At 40.6% G+C, this 21146-nt stretch overlaps 1 protein-coding gene across 6 annotated transcripts in view; it reads right to left on the bottom strand.

The window, feature by feature from the left end:
• The window catches only part of LOC110836620 (protein groucho-like), a 166001-nt gene that overhangs the window by 131192 nt on the left and 13663 nt on the right, over window positions 1-21146 (bottom strand). The window contains exon 1 of one of the 6 annotated variants that reach the window (XM_087350316.1): window positions 4093-7416. The exons of 3 other annotated variants lie outside the window; for them this stretch is intronic. In XM_087350316.1, the coding sequence (XP_087206442.1) occupies window positions 4093-4278 (186 nt within the window). In that variant the 5' untranslated portion in view covers window positions 4279-7416. Of the gene's footprint in view, window positions 1-4092; window positions 7417-21146 lie in introns of those variants that run through there. 2 more of the 6 variants (XM_022078018.2, XM_087350336.1) reach the window with 2 other exon arrangements.

The raw sequence follows: 21146 nt of genomic DNA, 5'->3' as shown, positions 1-21146 counted from the left end.
CTACAGAGAGATAGGGGTAGAGTGCGATGGGACAGGGGGTGGTTTTGTGTATGTGTGCAGCGGCGGGGAGGAGATGGGGCAGAAACTAGTTGTCGACCATCACTCCCCATTCCCACCGGAACACTACACTGGGGCTACTTGAATACATTCCATTTTGGTCATATTTTTACATCGGGGCAAGTCCCTTCTCTCTGTGTGTACCACCTACCACGCCCCCACCACTGCATACATATATGTAACAAGAGAGCTGAAACTAGAAGGCCTAACATCGATCGAATCGGTGAGACCGTGAGGCGGTTTCAGACACCCAAGTGAACCCTGTCGCATGTCTCTTTTTCGGGGCGTGTAATTACGAAGTCTGATGCACTTCGACACTCAACCTCTTATCTTTCCCGCCCACCAAGTCTACCTCGTTCTTGTTACGTTACTGAAAACAAACTTCGGCCCAAGTTCTGATACTGTTTGAACGCACTCCATTTAATGGGAGAAAACTAGGTTATACAGTCCATCGGACGGAGAACTGCGAATCTAAAAACCCGAAACATTGAAATGGTGTACACAAGACGTCAAAGACGTTTCTCGTGGTAGTAAACTGAATTGTATGATATCTTGGCCGGTGTGCTTACAAAAATAAATAAAAAATATAATTGCCATGAAACTGCTGTTGTTATTACTGTAATTGTCATTATTACTATTATTACTATTATTATTTAATATGATACATTTATATATTCAGTTTCATTTGTTTGTTTGTTTTTGTATTTGTAATGCTTTACTTTTATTATTATTATATTTTATCCTGTACTGTTGTCAGTGCTTGGCTGTTATTGGCCTTATTTGGATGTTGTCAAGCACTTAAATATATGAATTGAACTGAATTACCATCGTTGTATTATCTTCCATGGAGCAGGCTCCTTCTTGGTAATAACCGAACGTCGGGACCGAGTGATAAAAACTTCTGTTACGTATTCGGGAGGAACCAGACTCAAATCTACGCCTTGGAGACCGGCTATCCTTACTAGGGGAGTCATGGTTTTCCTCAGGCTCTCCATTCAAATTTTGAAATCTTACCCTGAATTAGACCACGACCACTTCCATCCATATCCTTCCCAGCTTATTATTAGTCTGATCTACTCACACCATCATTAAACAAACCACAGACTGAAGTTACTAATTCCGCGGCTAGTCAAAGAAATTGCCGAATTTAAAAAAGAACGTTCATTACGTCTTCGCAAAATCCTGCTGAAAATCCTGTCCTCAGACCGATGAGCGCAGTCCACGTCTGCATAACATATTTAGGACAAGGCATATTTGAATATTAACTGCTGTTGTCTACAACACAATTACAGTGGACGTTGCCAACTGTATAATGTACATTAAAGCGTCTTTTAACAATATAAAGTGCACGATATGTATACATTACGAGTTTCGTTTTATCTTCTAAGCTTTCATTCATACGCCCAGGTCAAATACAACCTAGACTTTACATAAGCTCAGATCAAACTTCATCTATTTTTGAAAGCTTGCTCATCATACAGAAATTGTAACATGACAAAATACACAGGGGCCACTCCGAAAATTACAACTTTCAAATGAAAGTTTTCGGTGATGCACTCCGCTACTCGAAGCTAGATAAATAAATGTGGCAGGATGCAGACTCCTCCTTCATCCCCGTTGGCAGACCTGTTTTGTTGTAGTTGGATTAATGGCGCTTCGACTTCTTTGGTGATTCGCAAGGTAGGCACGCTCTCAGCTTTAGAACGCGCATAATGGTGCCCTATCTACAACACACAAGCTATATACTTTGGTAGCATACACCACAATTTCAACACTGTATGAAAAACTGAAACACTTCATAAGTTCCAGTTCCACGTCATTTTATGCGTCACTGAAGTAAACCAACCTGTTCGCTCCTACGCACTATGTGCGCACAGTGATGGAAATAAATATGGGGGTGACTTGTACTTAGTTTGGTACAATTCGTCAAAATCTAACATTGCGACCTGTCATTTCACTCGAAGGACTAAATTAATTTTCGATATATTTCGTTAAACATTCATAGGATCTAAAATATTTCAAATAATTCTCACAGTCCTCAATTGGACATGCATTTTTCAGCGTATTTCCCGTAGAATACGGAATATGAAACGACACAAAATCACTAAACAGAGGCATGCATGCCTTCCGTCATCATTTATACGCAAAATTTAATAACAAAAATTACAAAACGGCCATAATATGAAAATCAAAACTCTATAGGAACATGACTACGGACTGGACAACCGGGCAAAGGAATTTTCTTCTAGCCTCCGCGTCCTGACCGGCTCTAGGGCCCACCCAGCCTCCTGTCCAATGGGTACCGGGGTCTTTTCCCGGAAGTAAAGAATACACGGCGCGTGAAGCTGACAACTCACCACTGCTAGGCTATACCGAATACAAGAACAGACAAATCCCTATATAGACCAATCTGGATTTTAAAAGGAATCACATTTACTTATTCTTTACTTTGAATGAAACAACTCTTACACGCATGGAAATTAAAACGTCTTAAGTAGCACTGTGAACTGAGGATACTGCAGAAATCACACAGATAGTCGGTCCTGTAGCACGCCTCGGCAGCACTGAACATTAGAGACACCATTACGATAGTACCAAAGAAACCAAATCGCTGTGCCAACAGCAACTCACATACGAACTCAAATTCCTGGATTCGGAACACCAACTACAGGATTCCAAAAGAGTACTAAGACTAACCCGCTTTTCTGCAAGAGTACCTGAGAAAATTTGTCTCTTAAATTATTAAAAAAGATCACAAACTTGAAGATTTAAAAATGTGGCAAGTACCAAAATAACATAGCCATCACTTCAACGTCAATTAACTGTTATTTTGGAGAAAGTCTTAATTTTCCTGATAAATATTGTAATAGATAACGCAGTGCCAACTAGAGGGTCAAACTTTTTGAACTATGAAGTACTTTAAAAGTCCTATCTTACATACTTTGCTTCTCAACGCGTGTATAGGCGCACGTGTCTTCGAAACGAGGGCACCTTTCAACAACAGAGAAGGCTCAGCGCTGAAGAGATAAGTAGCACAACGGTGAGATATAAGCTTAGTCCATCTCCCAAAACATATTTTAAGATCAAAGCACGATTAAGCCCTTTGACCATTCTTTATAGAACAGATGGCGAATAAAAACCTTCTCTAGCCGTCCTCTATCGAACGTATTTCTTTGTTCTTTATAATTTAGTCTCTCAGGCTCGTTTTTCAAAAAATGAGAGGAATATCTCATGGCGGAGACTACGTATGGATAGAGGGTTTCTGGGTTCCATCTGCGAGTCCTCTTGCTGAAACGGTGACCAACATGTGAGATTGCAGCTTCTCGTCGCAGCGAGCCTGAAGACGGCTTTCTTCTTGGTTCCAGTGCCGTGTAGTCTGGTAGAAGTTTACAACGTTTCAGAGGTCCTTGTTGCCTCCATCATCAGGGTGAAGAGACAGGCAGCAAACACCTATGAAATACCGGTAAATGGCGCAACCACCCAGAAGACAGCCAACTTGTAAACAGTTAACCATATACAAAAATATGTGCCTTAACACATGCTATGAAAGACTGAAAATACATCATTATGGGTCCTTTAGAGGAAGCCCATAACATTAAAACATGAGTGTAATTCTGTTCGTGAATGACGTAACAAAGCTCTGATAAAACCTGCAACTCTTCTCTAAAATGTTGATCGATATGACGAATATGTAACTAGAAACAAGGGAATATAATTCCTGAATCTAGGATAGACGAAAGCATAATGGACAGTTCCATGACAAGTAGAATGATCAAGGATGATCAGATGGGCGTGTCAGGTAGAGCACATCAAGATGAGAAATTTATGCCACGCATTCTACACATCTTGCACGTCACTGTACTTGACTTTTTCCCAAGCAATATTAGACAAAGAATGTAAACTATGATCCTCCTCGTTACAAATGACAGTTATGGACCATATAAAAAAAAGCACGGGCAATCTTCGACTCAACATGCTGTATCAGACAGCGTTGAAACAACCATACTGGGTTCGCATCAGCAAAGATCACTTTACCTTTTTCTGCATAACTGCGTAGTGGGTACAACTCCGGTGGTCCCCGCAGCCTCCACACACACACTTCACCTCTGTTGCGTTGTATAGGCCTGATTCTTTGTTTTTGTGCCTTCGCTCCCCCTTGTTTATTATCACAGAACTGTTTGGCCTAGCCCGAAATTTCATGGCCATATACAACTGTCTCATACAAGTGGTAGAAAACCGGACAATGTCTACACGCAACCTGCATCCCTTCGTATCCAACCCTTACCTCAGCTCAAATCCTCTGAAATACCCCCGACCCCCTCAGAACACCAGAACCCCAGTTGGATTTCCGGTGTAACACACAACGTATATGTTCCACATTCCCAATCATAGTTGGACAATGGGTTAGCATTTTTTCCCCTCTCATCCCTGTTGCTGCTACTACTGCTTCAGAAGAGGGGAAGACCGACATGGTTGATATAAGGGGTGGATGGGATCGATACACGAGTATACAGTGGCCAAATTCGAGAGAGGGTGGCTCGGGGGTAGAGGGAAATGAAAGAGGAGTGAGGACCATGTTTTGCGGTCTGTCTCCACGGCCGGAAAAAGCGGACGACGATAGAAAAGAGAGAAGCAGAAACACCGGTGTAAAAGGTTAGAGTGAAATGAAAATAGAGGGAAGGAGATGTTGCTGAGAAGTGGTGGAGTAACAAACACGAACAAAAGAGTATCATAATACGCATGATGAAAAAAAAAACATCGGCACTGCGTAATAGCTGAACAGTTCGAAATATGGAATGCACGGAGGCAAGGCTTCGCCTAATACGAATTTATTGCCTTTGGGAAAAGTAATATTTAAAAATAACCAGCATTCGGCATTAAGCAAATACACATACATGATACTGACTTCACTTGCCTCTGAAAGTACATCGGATCTGGACAAGGTCGCAGGACAGTCACTCCACGCCTTCCTACTTCGAACATTATAGCAAATAACAAGTGTTTCATAATTAACTTCTGTTTGGGAGCCAAAGAGTGTTTTAGGGGTAAACCCGCTGACAAAAAGAACAGTGGAATTTGAACCAGTGGATCACAGGTCAAGATTACCTACAACATTACAGCGAAAATGATGCGGACTCCCACAAAGCGCTCCATACAGTTAGTATAGGCCTACGCTGTCCAGCATTTAGACCAAACTGATTACACGTCGTTAAATAAGCTGTTACTTCGCTACCACTCCCAGAGAAGGAAGAATATAAACATAGAAAAAGGCTTATCGAATTACTCTCCGTCGTTGATACCTCACGAAATCTTTGAAGTTCCTGTAAAACCAACATACAGAGAACAGACCACACACGAATTGAAATGCAACGGGTGGGAAACATTTCGACGCCAGAAACAAATCATCTTTACAGCCGACATGTTTTGCGATAAATACGGTAGCACGAGAAGTTCTTGATTCGCGGTCTTTCGTAAGACATGACTTTTGGTACAAGTAATGCCACGTTAAAAATAAACTCAAATCGTCAGTCAATCAAAGCAACGGAAGAAGTGAAAATAGAAGCACTAAAAGGCCAAGGATGCACATTTCAGTAGCACATAAAATTAAAACCAACCTGACGGCCAGCACAAAAACATTACTCGGTTAAATATAAATTTAATACATAAGAGTCGATCAATAAACGGGTTTCAGTCAACCAAGGAAACTGATTCAGCGTGTCATCAGGTTCGAAAAAACTGTGCATAGAAGATTATATATCCATTAATTACAGACAGTGCTTCAGTTGGCGAGACTGAAGATTCTCACGACTATCAAAGCCTCAATTATACGACGAAACAAATAATTATACACTTAGTACAAACCATTTCATTCCATATCAGATTCATGGCACTTTTCATCTACAAAGGTGACACAATATCAAATTATTCGATAAATGGGAAATAATCGTAAAGAAGAAATGGTTGAACATTAAAGGTAGGCCTATTACCCAAACACTGCATTCACCGCGAACATCAAATTGACGGTTCGACAGGGGAGCTGGCGCTCACGTACCAAGTGTCTATGCGCCCCACAATACCCTATCTACTAGTTAGGAGGGTGGGGGAAGGTGTGTCTAACATTGAGTGCTTTCGCTGCTGTTTACAGGTCAGTGCCCCGAGAAGAAAATTTACGTACTGCCTGCATACAGCTCATTCCCCGGCCTCAGAATACACACAAGTTCATGACCATAAATGACTGAAACGCGTTGCCCTAATAACATGCAAGAATTGGATACATATACAAGTTCAATTCCAGGGCATATTACATCTTGTTTTCGTTTATTTAACGACGACTTCTCAAATATATGTCAGACCACATAGCCTGTATCATCAGCTGGTAGGATGAAATTATTGAATGAGCAAGGCTGTGAAAATAAGCGAGCGTGGCCAACCTTTAAAGACGCGAACAGAAATCTACCGCGACTGTCTTATTGCTGCGTGCACGACGTGAAAGGGTCATTGCATCGAACGGAAACTACTTCTCAATTGGGCTCTTAAAATCCAGCAGTGCTGGGTTTTTCAGACCGACAATCGTGAAGTGTACACACAGCGAGTAATTTCTACCTGGTGCATTGTAGCATTTTTTTTTCGAAGATGGTTCGACGGAAAGAGAACCACCAAACAAGTGAAAAGAGAAATGCACAAAGCCGATATCTCAAGAAAATGCATACTGTTGGTTCAACGCACTTAGAAGTTTTCAGTGCTAGGATGCACACAGAAAACACGATTCAGACTACTTACAAAGACTTGCACTTCGGTTCTTTTTACATTTTTTTCCCGAATAACCAACAGTTCCTTATCAAACCAGTAACCAACGCAACTCCTCCCAGACTTTCCATCTCCAAACATAGAACCGTTTCAGTTACGCGACTCTGTTCAACGTTCTCCAAGCACACTTCTTTCTTTTCGAGTTTTCTCTGTCGACTTCGAGTGTGTGAAATCTCTACTGGTTTCTCGAATCGATATTATACCAGCATTCTCTAAAAGCCACAGTCAGCACAGCCGGCCTCTGGACAGGAATCGAATCAGGAACCTCTCAAATATGAAGCAGGAGAGGAAACCAGTACACCGTGACGTTAGACTTACGCTACTTCCGCTGGTGATTAGTCACAGAAAAAATAATTCAGCTGAACACTTAACCGCTGAAAGCAAATAAAATTGTAAGCGTGTGACATCGCGCGCAAAGCATCAGTACATGACAAAACATGCTTCCATTGTAACTTGCCGTACACTGTATTGCTAAGAATATCGTCAGGTCAAGATTTCTGTCTTCTGGGTTCATCGCCCTGATGACGGAGGCAGTATGACCTCTGAAACGTTGGTAAACATCGACCAGACTACACAACGCAACAACCCAGAAGACAGAAATCTTCATACTCATCGCCCTGATGACGGAGGCAGTATGACCTCAGAAATGTTGGTAAACATCGACCAGACTACACAGCACAACAACCCAGAAGACAGAAATCTTCATACTCTGACGACGGAGGCAGTATGACCTCTGAAACGTTGATAAACATCGACCAGTCTACACAGCGCAACAACCCAGAAGACAGAAATCTTCATACTCTGATGACGGAGGCAGTATGACCTCTGAAACGTTGGTTAACATCGACCAGACTACACAACGCAACAACCCAGAAGACAGAAATCTTCATACTCTGATGACGGAGGCAGTATGACCTCTGAAACGTTGGTTAACATCGACCAGACTACACAACGCAACAACCCAGAAGACAGAAATCTTCATACTCACCGCTGTGAAAACCTCAAATCACATATATCGTCAGGTCAATTATTGTAATCTGTTGTTAATTAGGCTATTATCAATATACGGTCTTGTTACTGTTAACAGGTTGCAGTAAACTTACGTGCATTTGAAGTTTCCTTCACATTTTCTTCCCCTAAAACCGACGCGTTAAATTTACACAAAGATCCAAATGAAGTAATCACAAAAGGCCCTATCGTTCATGGGCGGACACGAACATATTTACGATCAGTGCCCTGTAGTTTAGTTCTTAAAATGTAAACATCTGATGCGGAAGAAAGCAGCGGCTCGAAACAATGTTCTGCTCTTTACATCCCACACTTGTGCTATCTGTTTCGTCACGCATGTGCATTTCTGACGAGCAACTGTGGCTTATTTTAAGACAACGTCCTGGCATTCACCTGGAACATTCCACATTAAAACAGACTACACAAGTAAAGTGGTACGACCTACTTCCTTAGCAGTATAACAATTTTCTCAGATGTACTGTTCCTGTTAAACACCATTACCAACAACATGAAGTTCTTATTGTGTGGAGTAGGAAAAAGGCTGTTAAGATATTTTATACGTTGTGGTATATAATCCTTATGGAATTCAATCGAAAGGTCGGTTACGTTCATTCTCATGAATTCGGACCCAGGTTCATTGAAATATTTGTTTTCTTCAATTTCAAGCTTCGGTTTCGGTCCAACAAACGTAATTTAACAATGACTGGTCTTTCAGAGTAAGAAATGAGAAATGTCAAGACACTCTACACTCTCGACTTGACTTTTATTTAGGATAACTTACCTTGACTGGTTATGTTTCATTTGCAGATTTAATTTATCTGTTTAATCTGTTTAATGAAGCAAAAGCGAAACAAAGCCAAGGTAATGAAATTTAGTATTAAGTTTTTCAGCCACTTCTCGGGCATGTTCTCTGTAGAACACGGACGTGTGTAGTACACATCATTATAAGCCCATTAGGGCAGTCACGTCTCCAGGAGAATCGATGAACTAGATTAAGACAGACGATTCTATAAAATGAATAAAAAATATATCGGGCTATGGTGAAAGATTTCACGCACATCCACAAATATAAATGCCTGTATCTAATTTAGTCAACGCAGCTGGAAATATATACGAAAGTTGATAAAACATTTTTCTTTTTTCGTAAATGGTATTTACTCACACAGAATAAATAACTACAAACTTCAGTAAGCGAACAAATACTGAAACTGAGAAGACTGTTCAGCCCTCTAAGACGCCTAGAGACAAAGGGAGTGGAGGAGACAAGGAAATGCACAGCATAAGAACAACCTTCTTTCATTTTCTTTCTTTATTCCTTCATTTCCTTATTTACTCATATTTCTTTCTCTCAATCTCTGTTCCTCTCTTCCTCAGTCCCGGTTCCCTTCTCTCACTTGACTCCTTTTTCTCTTTATTTCCCCTTCACACCTTCATATTTCTTGCCTCCTCTGCTTGTTCTTTATATACCTTGATTTGTTCCTTTCTTAATTAAATTATCTCTCTTCCTCTTTCTTTATTTTCTTCTTTTACCCGTATTCTCCCTTTCTTTCTTCAATTATCTGTACTATTCTCTCTCTCTCTCTCTGTACCTATATTTGTTCCTAAGATATCTCTGTTTGTTATTCCTCTAGCCAGAACTTTTAAAAGCCGCGAGTCCCCTTCCACATTCACTTCCGAGTGGAAACTCTTTCGTACGCGGCACAAAACTTGGCTTTCCAGGCAGACCTAACAGCAGTACTCTGCAAGAAAATGTTTGTACCCCAAAAACTTTCTCAGAATCCGTAACATATTTCCGCAAATTACGCTGGCGGCGAAACTCTGACAATGTCTCGGAAACAACATTTTCCGCTCTGAGACGCAGCTGAGTAGATGCTGTGAAGTTAACGAAATGACAGACCAAGTCGAAAAAGAAACAGGCGTGGAAAACACTATCACAAATAATGCAATCCATATTTTGCATGCAGGGCCACAAGAAAATCGTCGAATTTCAATCTAGGCGAGTTCCAACGAATCCCACTTTCTCTCTTTTGCATCTGAGATATCCCGAGTTCGATCAGCCTACCTGTCAAAGCGGAATTTTTACATTCGACCTTCGTGAGTTACACTGATGAAGTTTACTAGTTTCATTGCATCATCAGTATCAGTTGTAATTTTCATCACCGTAAATGCACTGCAAGTAACAGTGTGACTGGGCTACATAAATTACTCCAAACTTCCTCCATTTCTCATTTCAACAACCAATTTACCTTAATTCCATTATCGACGTTACCAAGATTGATAGTTGATACAGAGTATTTAAATAACAACTCAATCAATTAAGCAACAAAACACACTGACGCCGCTACACACCAGAAACAAGCCACGTCGAAGTTACCCTTGTTATAGCTCCGGGCCATGAAGAAACGTACTGGGAGACTAGAAACACAGCAGAACGTCAGCACCAGATGGGAAGGAATCGAACGTTCAGATTTGTATATCGGTCGCCTTCCCCACTGAAGATGCATTCCACGTGCTTTGAACAGAAAGAACGGCACCTCGGCTGAAAATCGAACCCTAGAAGTACAACCTATAACTAATAATAACACAATTCAATTCAATTCTTTACATATTATCGTGCTGACCAAACAGTCCAAATGCCAACTAGAAGACAACAAAGATAATAAATTTAAATCAAACAATATATATTTGCAAAATTTTGGCAAAATGCTAGGAAAAAATCGACAAATATTACTTGTAACAAGTATCTGGTGCAGCTCGGCACAATATGTCGAACATATAAGCAATTAAAACCCTACAATACGAGCCTCAAAATATAAATGTCTACTAGTCGATGATTTAAAAAAGGCCATCTTCCAAGCACGCCCCTTAGTGAAGATACGTTATGCGACACAACATACATGATTTGTATGTATTCGGGGAAAAAAACAGGCAAGTGCGAAAATTTCATACACACAGCACGGGCCGGGGTGCTTCCAGCGTTATGGACCATTCGTGAGCTATTTTTTCCAACCACAGTGGTAATTATATGTACCATCTACTTAAACATTCAGTACAAAGCTATTCTCCTAATAACAGCAATTACACGGCGCTACAACCCAGAAGACAGCCATCTTCAAACAACAATTATTTCCCCTCAACAGCATTATCCATATCATCTCTGTAATGGAGACACGGAATGATATCAAGCTACGGACTTCAGCAACAGATGGCGGTTAAGCGGTCATCTTCGCGCTCCGTCCGGTTTAGCAGCAATGTCCACTGAACAAGAGTATAGCTGGACTTCAGATGCGTATTGCGTACAGCGACGAAGCGAAAAATCTAAACCCTGATGTCAAGCAATACCACACCTAAACTGACACTAGTGTTCTTTGCTCTAGGTCAGAGGTTCCCAAACTTTTATACCTTGCGCCCCCTTAAAACGCCCCCCTTCCAGAACAAGTGCAAGCAAACAGATTTGACGTAAAATTTAGCTATGAATATACAGCACTGTAAGACAACTAAACTGCCTCAACCAAGCAAAGGATGTTAAAAATGTTTCTCCATATTTCGTTAAAAAAGTTTTTCATACAAACAACACCGCCCCCCAGGGGGGCGCGCCCCACACTTTGGGAACCTCTGTGCTAGCATTTTGAACACACTTGATACTATGGCTCTACACTGCGGACTGGTGGATGAATTTAATTTTTGATAGTAAAAATGAAGGATTAATAAACAAAAGCAAGAAATTCTACAGCGATACGAATAATATTAGTGCCACAAATAATACGAACAGAAGGCTTTAATAAACAGAATATTGTTCATCTACGACCACATTTTCTTATGTACAAATGTTTTGTGCGACGAGCCTTTTCTCTAATGCAGAACACGATAAACCAATTTTAATCAAAACCCGTTAAGCAGTGTCGGATGAAATACGCGGTTAAACGGGATAAGCACTCAGTTCCATTTTCTTAGACACTGGACCATGTCCAGCAAAGTATCCCCTATAACCTCTTCCCTCTAACTGTTCCTTTCATGCTCTTAGTGCAAATGAACGTATTACCGGCGAAGTGCACCCGGAAAGACTGGATGGCACCAGAGCCAAGTCTCCTGAAGTCAGCAAAGAGTACAATGCCGTGACACAGACAGCAGCTTCACCTATCAGCACAGGTATGAACTAAAATAAGCAGCAAAACGGACAGCGCAAACGCGACGTTAATTCGAAATTCAGAGTTTCAATTAAAAAATTCGACGTTTCGGACGCACGTGTAACAAATGCCGCAAGTGGAAAGCCGTATCGACTTGAATATCAAAGATCAACTGAAACAAGGGGACATCCGAACAATTAGCTACAGTAAGCTTGTCTACTATCACCTGAATAAAAAGTGCGTGTGCCAAACAGAACAAACTCTTAAAAAATGTTCCACATATTGATCCGATGATGTCCCGACATAAAACACCAACCAGTCTGTTTGCTTAAGCTCTCACTTGGATTTCCTGTGGGGATAAGACAGTCAGTGAATTATGGTAATGTACTTCATGAAAGCAGACGGGGCGTGACGCTGGCCACTCACCTCCATCTAGTGCCGAGGTCAAGAACGAGTAAGAGCTACACCTCCCCCTACCCAAGGGCCTTCACGGCGCGTAGCTGGACAGCTGTACTTTCACTTCATGGACCGCGAAATTATTTGATGCACAGTGTCGGATTCCTTGCAAGGTTAAACACAGATAATGAGTCATAATGAAATACATGTAAGGCCTATAACGAGGCGAGACTGGCTAAGAGCTGGACAACTGGGATACTATTCCCAGAGGGCAATTTTTCACTTCCCTTCACGTTCAGTCTGGTTCTGTGGGCAACTTCGAAGCCTCCACCCTTCGGTGACCAGTGGCTACTTCCCGGGAGTAAAAACAGCCGGATGGTGAAGCTAATGTCTACACCGCTATCATGACCTAAGTTCAAAATATTTGAAGCTTTTACTTCCACTCTCCACATTCGTTTGCTCACGAAACCTATGAAACACTAGCAACGGTTGTGCTCGGAGCCCTGATGATGGAGGCAGCAAGGACCTCTAAAACGTTGGTAAACTCCTACCAGACTACACGGGGCAACAACCCAGAAGACGGCCATCTTCATACTAACGGCCGTGAAACCCTCAAATACTACATCAATCGATTTAACTGACCCCAAGGTGCAGGGTGTTTCTCGAAAAACTGGCTGTTACTAAGCTGCTCAACAAATTACCTACGTTTTATGGAACACGTAGATGTACTGCCGTGCCAATTTGAAAAGCCTACCGTTGCATACAATCATGAAGAGGATGAACCTATTCTGCACCTTCACACATCTCCTTACGATCCACGTCTAGAACTGTTAAACGGTCTCAATCCTCGAGACATTGGACGAATATTTTGTATGAGTTTCACGTTTCCCAACGTGTGCTACGTGTTTCGTCCATCCCAACTTCCTTGATTAAATCATTCTAGTTCGGCACACTGAACACTATTTTCATATAATCAAAGATCACAAAAGGGTCATCTTCAGGGTCATACTAGAACACAAATTTAAAATGTATGTTGAAAGTTGCGTTTTAATGGCTTTGTATATTTGTGCATGCAAATATTCTGCGGAAATAGCTTGTAGACATCTGACATACAGTATCGAACTGGGATACACATCGAAGAATTATTGGGAATACTGTTTGGAGGAGGGCAAGACCTGTCAAAAAGCAGCCCGCGGTGAACAATACGTACGCCAAACTCGTAAGAAAACACTACATGAGACGAAAGAAACGCTGGCTGCTAAAAATGTATAAATTACAGTAATGCCCAACAAGCAACACTTGATATATTTAACTTACGTAACTTTATGCACAGTTTTATAACATGGAAATAGTAAGACAAAAGAAACTAAAAATAAACAATGTTACTTACAATGGCAATCAGTTAAACTGAACAATACTGAACACTTTATTGCGTTCGAGGGATAATGCCCATTGTCTCAACAGAATGTTGTGTTAATTAACACAAGGGAACATCGCTACCGCTCACTGCTGATTTCAACCAACAGCTACAATTGCGATCCACCCATTTGTTCTGCGTTTCTCATCTGTTCATTAGGAGCCAGGAATTTGTTCGTCATAACGACGAGATTACAAGTCCGTTACTATGTTCAACCCGTGTGTCCGTGCACTATAGTTAAACACAGAATTAGCTACCAGTTGAATATCACAACATCGAAATCAGACCCATCCCTACACCATGTGTACAGACTAATTGTGAATGTTGGTTTATGCAACAGTGAGCTATCCGGCACTTTCATTACGTCCCTCTGAGGTATTTAACATCAATAGCAAAAGTGGTTCATACCACGTAGGTGGTAAAATAGATTATTTGTGGCAGCCACATACTTCAGTGGCGAACTGTCATTAACAGCAAACGTTAATGCGGACACGACTGTGCGAATAATCAACCATATGACAAATTTAGTACCAATCGTGTCCTACATTCTCCAAACAAAACGTGGACTCCTGGCAACACGTCTAATGGTAAATGGTAGGTTTGAATTTCGGAAGAGTAGCATCCTTCTTCAGAAGACAACATACACTCAGCTGACTAAGAAATTCCTCGCCTTTTATTGAACCTGCAAGTTTATAACCATATTCACAAAATCACGCCTCTGGCACTTACCCCGAGCCAGCTTAATCCAGTCTACATCTTCACATACAACATATAACACGTTTTAATATTATCCTACAACGTTTGATTCCAATACCAGGTCCTACTTGCCAATATTTATCTTTATTTCACATTGAAACTGTTAATGGCAACGCACAATCAATGCCAACTACCTGCCGGCATTCCTATGTGGACCGCTGGGTAATTTTCCTTACAGAAATCTAAAAAAAACCATTATGGCCCCAGTAAAGTAAAAAAGTAAAGCTGTCCCACTATACGCCATGGGGGGAGAGCAGGTATAGCTCCTACTCATTCTTTAGTTCGGCTCTAGATGGGGGTGACTGGTCAGCATGACGTCCCGGCCGCGCTTTACCCCCGGGAAAGGACCCCGGTACCCATTGGATAGGAGGCTGGGTGGGCCCCAGAACCGGTCTGGACACAGAGGCTAGAGGAAAAATCCTCTGCCCCAGACGCGGATCTAACCCCGGTAGTCCGGTCCGTAATGTTCACGTGTTTAGAATAGTCTACAGTGCTTGTCTACAACACCAACACCAACACCAACAGCACAGTGAAATCAGAAGAAAAAAAATGTTATAAAATTAAAACCTACAGAATGCACAATATTTTCCAGTCGCCAGTCACAAGTATTTAACTCTTAAACAGTCGAGTAAACGAAGGCACTTGCTGAGGCCCAGCAACGTCTAACAAGACCAGCGTACTCTTAAGACAACGCTTTGCATTGCTAACATTTATTTGGCAAATAAATGCAATATGTTATCTCTACAGATCTGAGTTAACTTTAACACAATTCTTCATAGTAAAACAAGCTTGAATTATCAGAGTAACGGTCAAAAATAGTCACTGACGTTATTAAACTTTAGCGTTATTCAGAGCAGGGGGACTGGTGTTTCCAAATGAGATTATATCAAACATTGCAAAGAAAGTGTTAACTGAAGATGATAAATTCTTAGAAATTCCTGACGACCTGATGCCAAATTCCCTACCTCGATTTCGTAACTTAATATAGGCCTACCTCAGTTCTGAAACAACATAATTTTGTTCCCAAAATGTTAATTTTACACAGGTTTTGGAATGGACACAAGGAGTACAAAAGCAGTTTACACTGAAACTCGAACAGGTAAGATATGAAGAAGAAGAAAAAAGTTAGAAAAAATAGTAAATATAAAGATGCTTAAATCTATTTTAATTTCAACATGCTATGAAGAACTATTAAAAACACTACACCGCAGTAAATATTAATTAAGAAAGCAGTTACGCTCCTGTTTATATTGGATTAAGAAGGTACCAGCCATGGATTATTTTATGTAAAACTTATAAAACGTACGAAACTTCACAGACAAAACGACAGGTGTCTAAAGAGTGTGAAATTTCTGTTCCGATTCGGACCAATCTTAAGAAAATAATTACTACTACAGTCTTGTTGGAGTTCTACCCTCGCCAATAGCGAAGAGAAGGCTAAGATAACAATTTACAAAAGTCTTTAATTTTAAATCTTTCGGGAAAAGGGGTACGGTTAAAGAAAAGAGAATTGAAGAGAAAACTTATAAAATAGGAAATAAAGAACAATTAGAAAACTGGGTCACTTCATAGATTGTAAAAGAATAAGAAACAGCTTAATTGGAAAAGTATTAAAAGGATGGGGTAGCATCAGGTAATGGAATGGGCTTAATTGCAAACAGAGAACGTTGGGCTTATACAGACAGGGGCTAGACCAGAGATGGTAGTTTATTAGTAACGTAATAACAATAATAGACTACAGCGCATCACCATTAATGCAACACGCCCGACGGCTGGTATATTATAAACGACAGAGCTTCGCTATCTTTCAGATGAGGTGACCTTAATTTTTTACACTTCAATATCGTAATTAAATGACTAATGCAAATGGATTCTCTCTCTATATACAAATACGCGCACACGCACAGGAAGTAAAAACAATCAAATAAAGGATATGTCAGGATGTGTTAAAAAGTTACACCACAGCCTCTGCGGGGAAGAACAGAAAGTGGAAAGATGGCACGCACTTCCGAGCTTCACTCATCTGATCACCCGGAGCGAAGGCAAGTTGGCTTGCCTCGGCGAGCAAGGAACCAAGCCTTGAAGTGACTTTTGTGTAAATAATGCCGTGGACCGCTTAACAGAACAAAAAAAGATGCCGCCTAAACTCTACAGTTACCCTCAGAAAGTTTCGATAAAAGGTTACAAATGAAACTCTCTCTAACAGTTCAGAAATGCAAACTACAAGCGGGAACAGTCTGAGACATATCAATTAGACAGACCCACGCAACAAGTCAGACTTCGGAACATTTGACAGTGGACTAAGGCCTAACTAAAACCCAAAAGACGCCAAACCACGTTCATAATCACAAGCCCATAATCCTCACAAAACGATTTAATCTGATTGCATTATGATTAGATCAAGAAGCATGCGGAACTCTCGACAGCGATGAGAAATACGTTTAACGTTTTAGTCAGAAAACCTGCAAGGAACAGATTATTTAGGAGTCTTAGGCGCACTCATATGGAAGATTAATAAACGGGGTATATGAATTTAGATTGGATTGCAGTGTATCACTTCACACTGCGATACAATGGCAGGGTTTTGTCAACACGATCAAGAACCTTAAGGCTCCATGAAAGACAGATTAAGACGGGCGGAGAGGTAAATAAAAATCTGGAAGTGGGTGACTGTGGCCTATTTCGAGCTAACAGCTCGGTATCCGTCTGAAATTACTGAAGATACTCGTGAAAGTATTAGAACAGTAAGTAATAAAACAGAGATCACAGCAGGGTACCTTCCAAAAGCAAGACTAGAGTATTACCACAACACCAACTTGCCCTACTTCGCAAAAGACGAGGCAGGCCGTCATCTGTAAATACATATAGCGCTCCTCTGGTCACACTGGCTAAAACGACTCGATGTAATATATCGTGTCTGTTCAGCGCCATCATCAGCCAATTTTTTTAAACACAAAGTTCAATCAAATACCTCCACTGGGTCTTTAATTTCGTGATATCGTTCTGATGAAGCCAGCACTGACCTCTGAAACATCGATAAGCTTCTACCAGACTACCACACGGCGCAACAACCCTGAAGACTCATCAGGCCTAAAGATGAACATGGAGAAGTAAGTTCGTTAGAAACCGACAGTACAGTATAGGCCTACTTGTATTTTTTTAAGTAAATTTCATGTAATCTTCATAAGACCATATTTAAATACTTTCCCCTCCAATAACATTTCATTTCACTTCTAAATCAGAAACGCGTATCACAATAAAAGTAGTAAAACCATCTGAAGGACCAAACTCTCCTTTGAACACTGATTTCACTGGTCTTCATTCGCGCGCTTAGACACTGCAGAACGTTTCCCAGGAATAAAACTGTCCGGTGACCGCTAACACCGCCCCACTTAGCAGTAAGCTACGTAATATTCAGAACTAGAGGATGGATGTACACTTGATTCTGTTATTATTGTTGAGAAGTGCAATTACAGGAATGTGACACGAAAATGCTGACCGCGTGCAGATTTAGCAGCTTTTCGAACAGGATGCGGGCTTATCAGCAGCTTCACACAGCGGCGGGCGCAACGTGTCGCTGAATCACGCACTGCTGAGGACTTCGCATTAAAACACCTTTACACTCCTGCGTGTCATATGTTTTATTTATTTCCTGTTTCGTTGAACTGCAACCAACTGAAGAGAACGCACCCAGTTTTCTTGTTTGATGTTGTCATTGCGTCATCAAGGAGTTAACTGCTTTTGGAATTTCCGTCACGCAAAATTCTCCTCATAAATGCAATGAAAATATCAACAGGGAGTCTACTAATTTTAATGAACGATGTTTATGTATAATGCAGACAAACACGCGACGTCCAGGCCAACATTTCTCTCAATGTCTCAGTGCCTATGTCGGTAACAGATTTGGTTTACAGTGTCCGCTCGCTTATGAATTATACAACATTTGCAGTACTTAGTGACACTTACCTTTAAAGTTCTGAACAAATGGAAGCTTGACACTATTTCGAAATTTGTCAGTTACGCTCCAGAAATATTACTGGCTGAACTGCATGACTGACTTTTTCGTATTAGTTTCAAAGAAGAGGCTTTAATTACCTCTTACGATTCTCTGAGTTACTTACTTTAGCACGAAATTTGGCAATGCATTTGATAGTACATACGCGGCATGTGAATATTCTTTTTAACATAGGAAACAAATAAAAATTAAACTTTCGTTCAAGAATCACCGATGCGCACTACATGTGATACGAACTATCAATTCAGAAATTGAAGCCACTGTTAATTCCCATGACAGAGCAAAGACAGGCCCAAGTTTCACATTAAAAACGTACGTTTAAGCTATTTTTATTGTAATGTTTAATTTTGTGTAGAGATATTTGAATGGTAAGGTCCTAGTGCCTAAAAGGCTTATCATCCATCACTCAGTCTAAACATGAAAAATCAAATTCAACCTCCAACCCTGTCTACTAGAGCTGCTCTAATGTTATACTATAAACTGTGTACAGGTAATCATTTCAACAATAAAATACCAAACAAAGGTATACATCTGTCTTCGTTAAGAGTTGTACATACTTCTTTCACAGACTGCAGTTTCCATTCATTGGATCGTCTCTCCCTACCTCCTCATTCCTCACCCTGTTTCGCTTACTTCCTAATGACCTACTTTGTGGGAAGACTGAGAGACAGAGAGCGAGTATGTCTGACTGTGTTTTTGGGTTGCAGAAAAATCGTGCTGATTTCCTGCATTCTACCAATAATAATCCAACGTCAGATTATTCTTTTCGCCGTTGATACCTTACACAAATGACAAAATTAGAAGACTACACTGCAAACCACGTAGTTTGTCAGCCAAAAATCGACCTAAATTCTGTAACCGCAAAAAAGCCTTTCCTTGGCTAGGCTGAAGAGATTAACAGTGTCATGGACCTCTTGGAATGAAACCAAAGGTCACGCTTTACACATTAACACTTGTTACATACATGGGGCATCCCGTAATCGAATCTCAGCCCTGAACCGGCCATCATGAGATATTCGTGACATTACGCAGCCCCTCCTGGAAAGTAGTATCTTAAGGATAGGCCACTACCGTTTCATTACACATTATTTCCAATTAATCTTTATTCGACGCTACATACGGCAGCCTAACCAGCTAAAAATACGCAAGAATTAATCAGTATTGGGATTAACGGTGTCTGGATCATTTTAATTTATAATAGATAGATTCCGGCAGCTGAAACTAAATGCATTAACATAAATTCAGTAACAAGATCACACAATGACGTTTTTGTAATAAATTATTTAAGAACCTCTGACAGATGTCCAAGTATCTGGAAACAATAGTTAAGAAAAGAGAACAAGGTCGGGATTACTAAATTCTTGGACTTTGTCCATCGTCAAGTATTCAAATCTGTTTACGTCCTCAGGTTAAAAGGCAGGGGGCACCTACTAAGTTGGGTCGGTTCAGAACCCTTTAAAATTAAAATGAGAACAAAGTTTACGATAAAGTTATTCAATCCTAAAAACTTTTAGTATAGCGTCGTATTTCCCAAAACGCTGAAGACAAGAACAGCCCAGATTATGTCTTTGAAAACAAATGTAATTAGAGAATTACGTGGACCAAAGAAGAATGAAATAAGTGGGCAATCTGGAATATTACATGACAAAGAACTTCGTAATTTATACATATCACCTAGTGATGTTACGATGGTGCAATTTAAGTGATAACGGGCTTGGGGGACCGAGATTTCGAATTATTAAAAAATTTTAGAAAAAATCTATTGGAAAACAACCAATTCAAAATTAAGGAGGAGATGGCAGGTAACAGTAAAATAAATCTCAGGTAAGTTGGTTGTGAGATGTGATTGGGAACGAATCTAATATTGGGTTTTGGTGTAAGCGATGTTAGATATATAATATTAGTTAATTTTATTATTATGTTCTCTGAAAACATGAAGATCAAAAATTAATTCAAAATAATAAACAAGAAACTTTGAGTGCATGACCTTTTTTTTCATTGAAGCACTTATCTGAAATATTTCTAAGACAACAGAGCCCATTAAGAAGTTACCTAGAGTCTATTCATGATGGAATAAGGAGACATTCCCTCAAGATGTAAGGCGTCTCGTTTCAAATGCCCAGCATCCCAGTACAGGATCGATTATCAGCGAACAGCGGCCCGATGTGCAACCCACAAAGTGTTTTGCACCCCTCCCCCGGCCACCAACCACGCTGAAATACCAACTTATATCGCGTGTACTCGTAGTACGTTAGACACCTGACGCCACACAGATCGAAGGAGGGAGGTTATCAAAGTCCTCATACCGACACTACAAGTAAGCCAAGTCAGTGAAGTTAACATGACAAGTCGCCACGGAGATGATAGACGGAATATAAATTCCTCAAGTCACTGCTTGTGTTTCTATAAAGAGGCTTGAACATGTTTTATACTTTTCTAACATGACCATACATAGTCTCAAAAGCCAATATTATAGCTCTGTAAACCTCAAATGTAGGCCACCCTACGGACGTATTTCCTAACTGTGTGTGTTTTAGGGTTCAAACTCTCCATAAAATTCCAG

The sequence above is a fragment of the Zootermopsis nevadensis genome, unplaced genomic scaffold (assembly GCF_977971745.1).
Source record: "Zootermopsis nevadensis isolate Lab colony 2312 unplaced genomic scaffold, Znev_1.0 Znev_ptg000002l, whole genome shotgun sequence".
NCBI classification, from domain to species: domain Eukaryota; kingdom Metazoa; phylum Arthropoda; class Insecta; order Blattodea; family Termopsidae; genus Zootermopsis; species Zootermopsis nevadensis.
The sequence above is the reverse complement of the archived record's forward strand: the minus strand, read 5'-3'. Positions and strand labels throughout refer to the sequence as shown.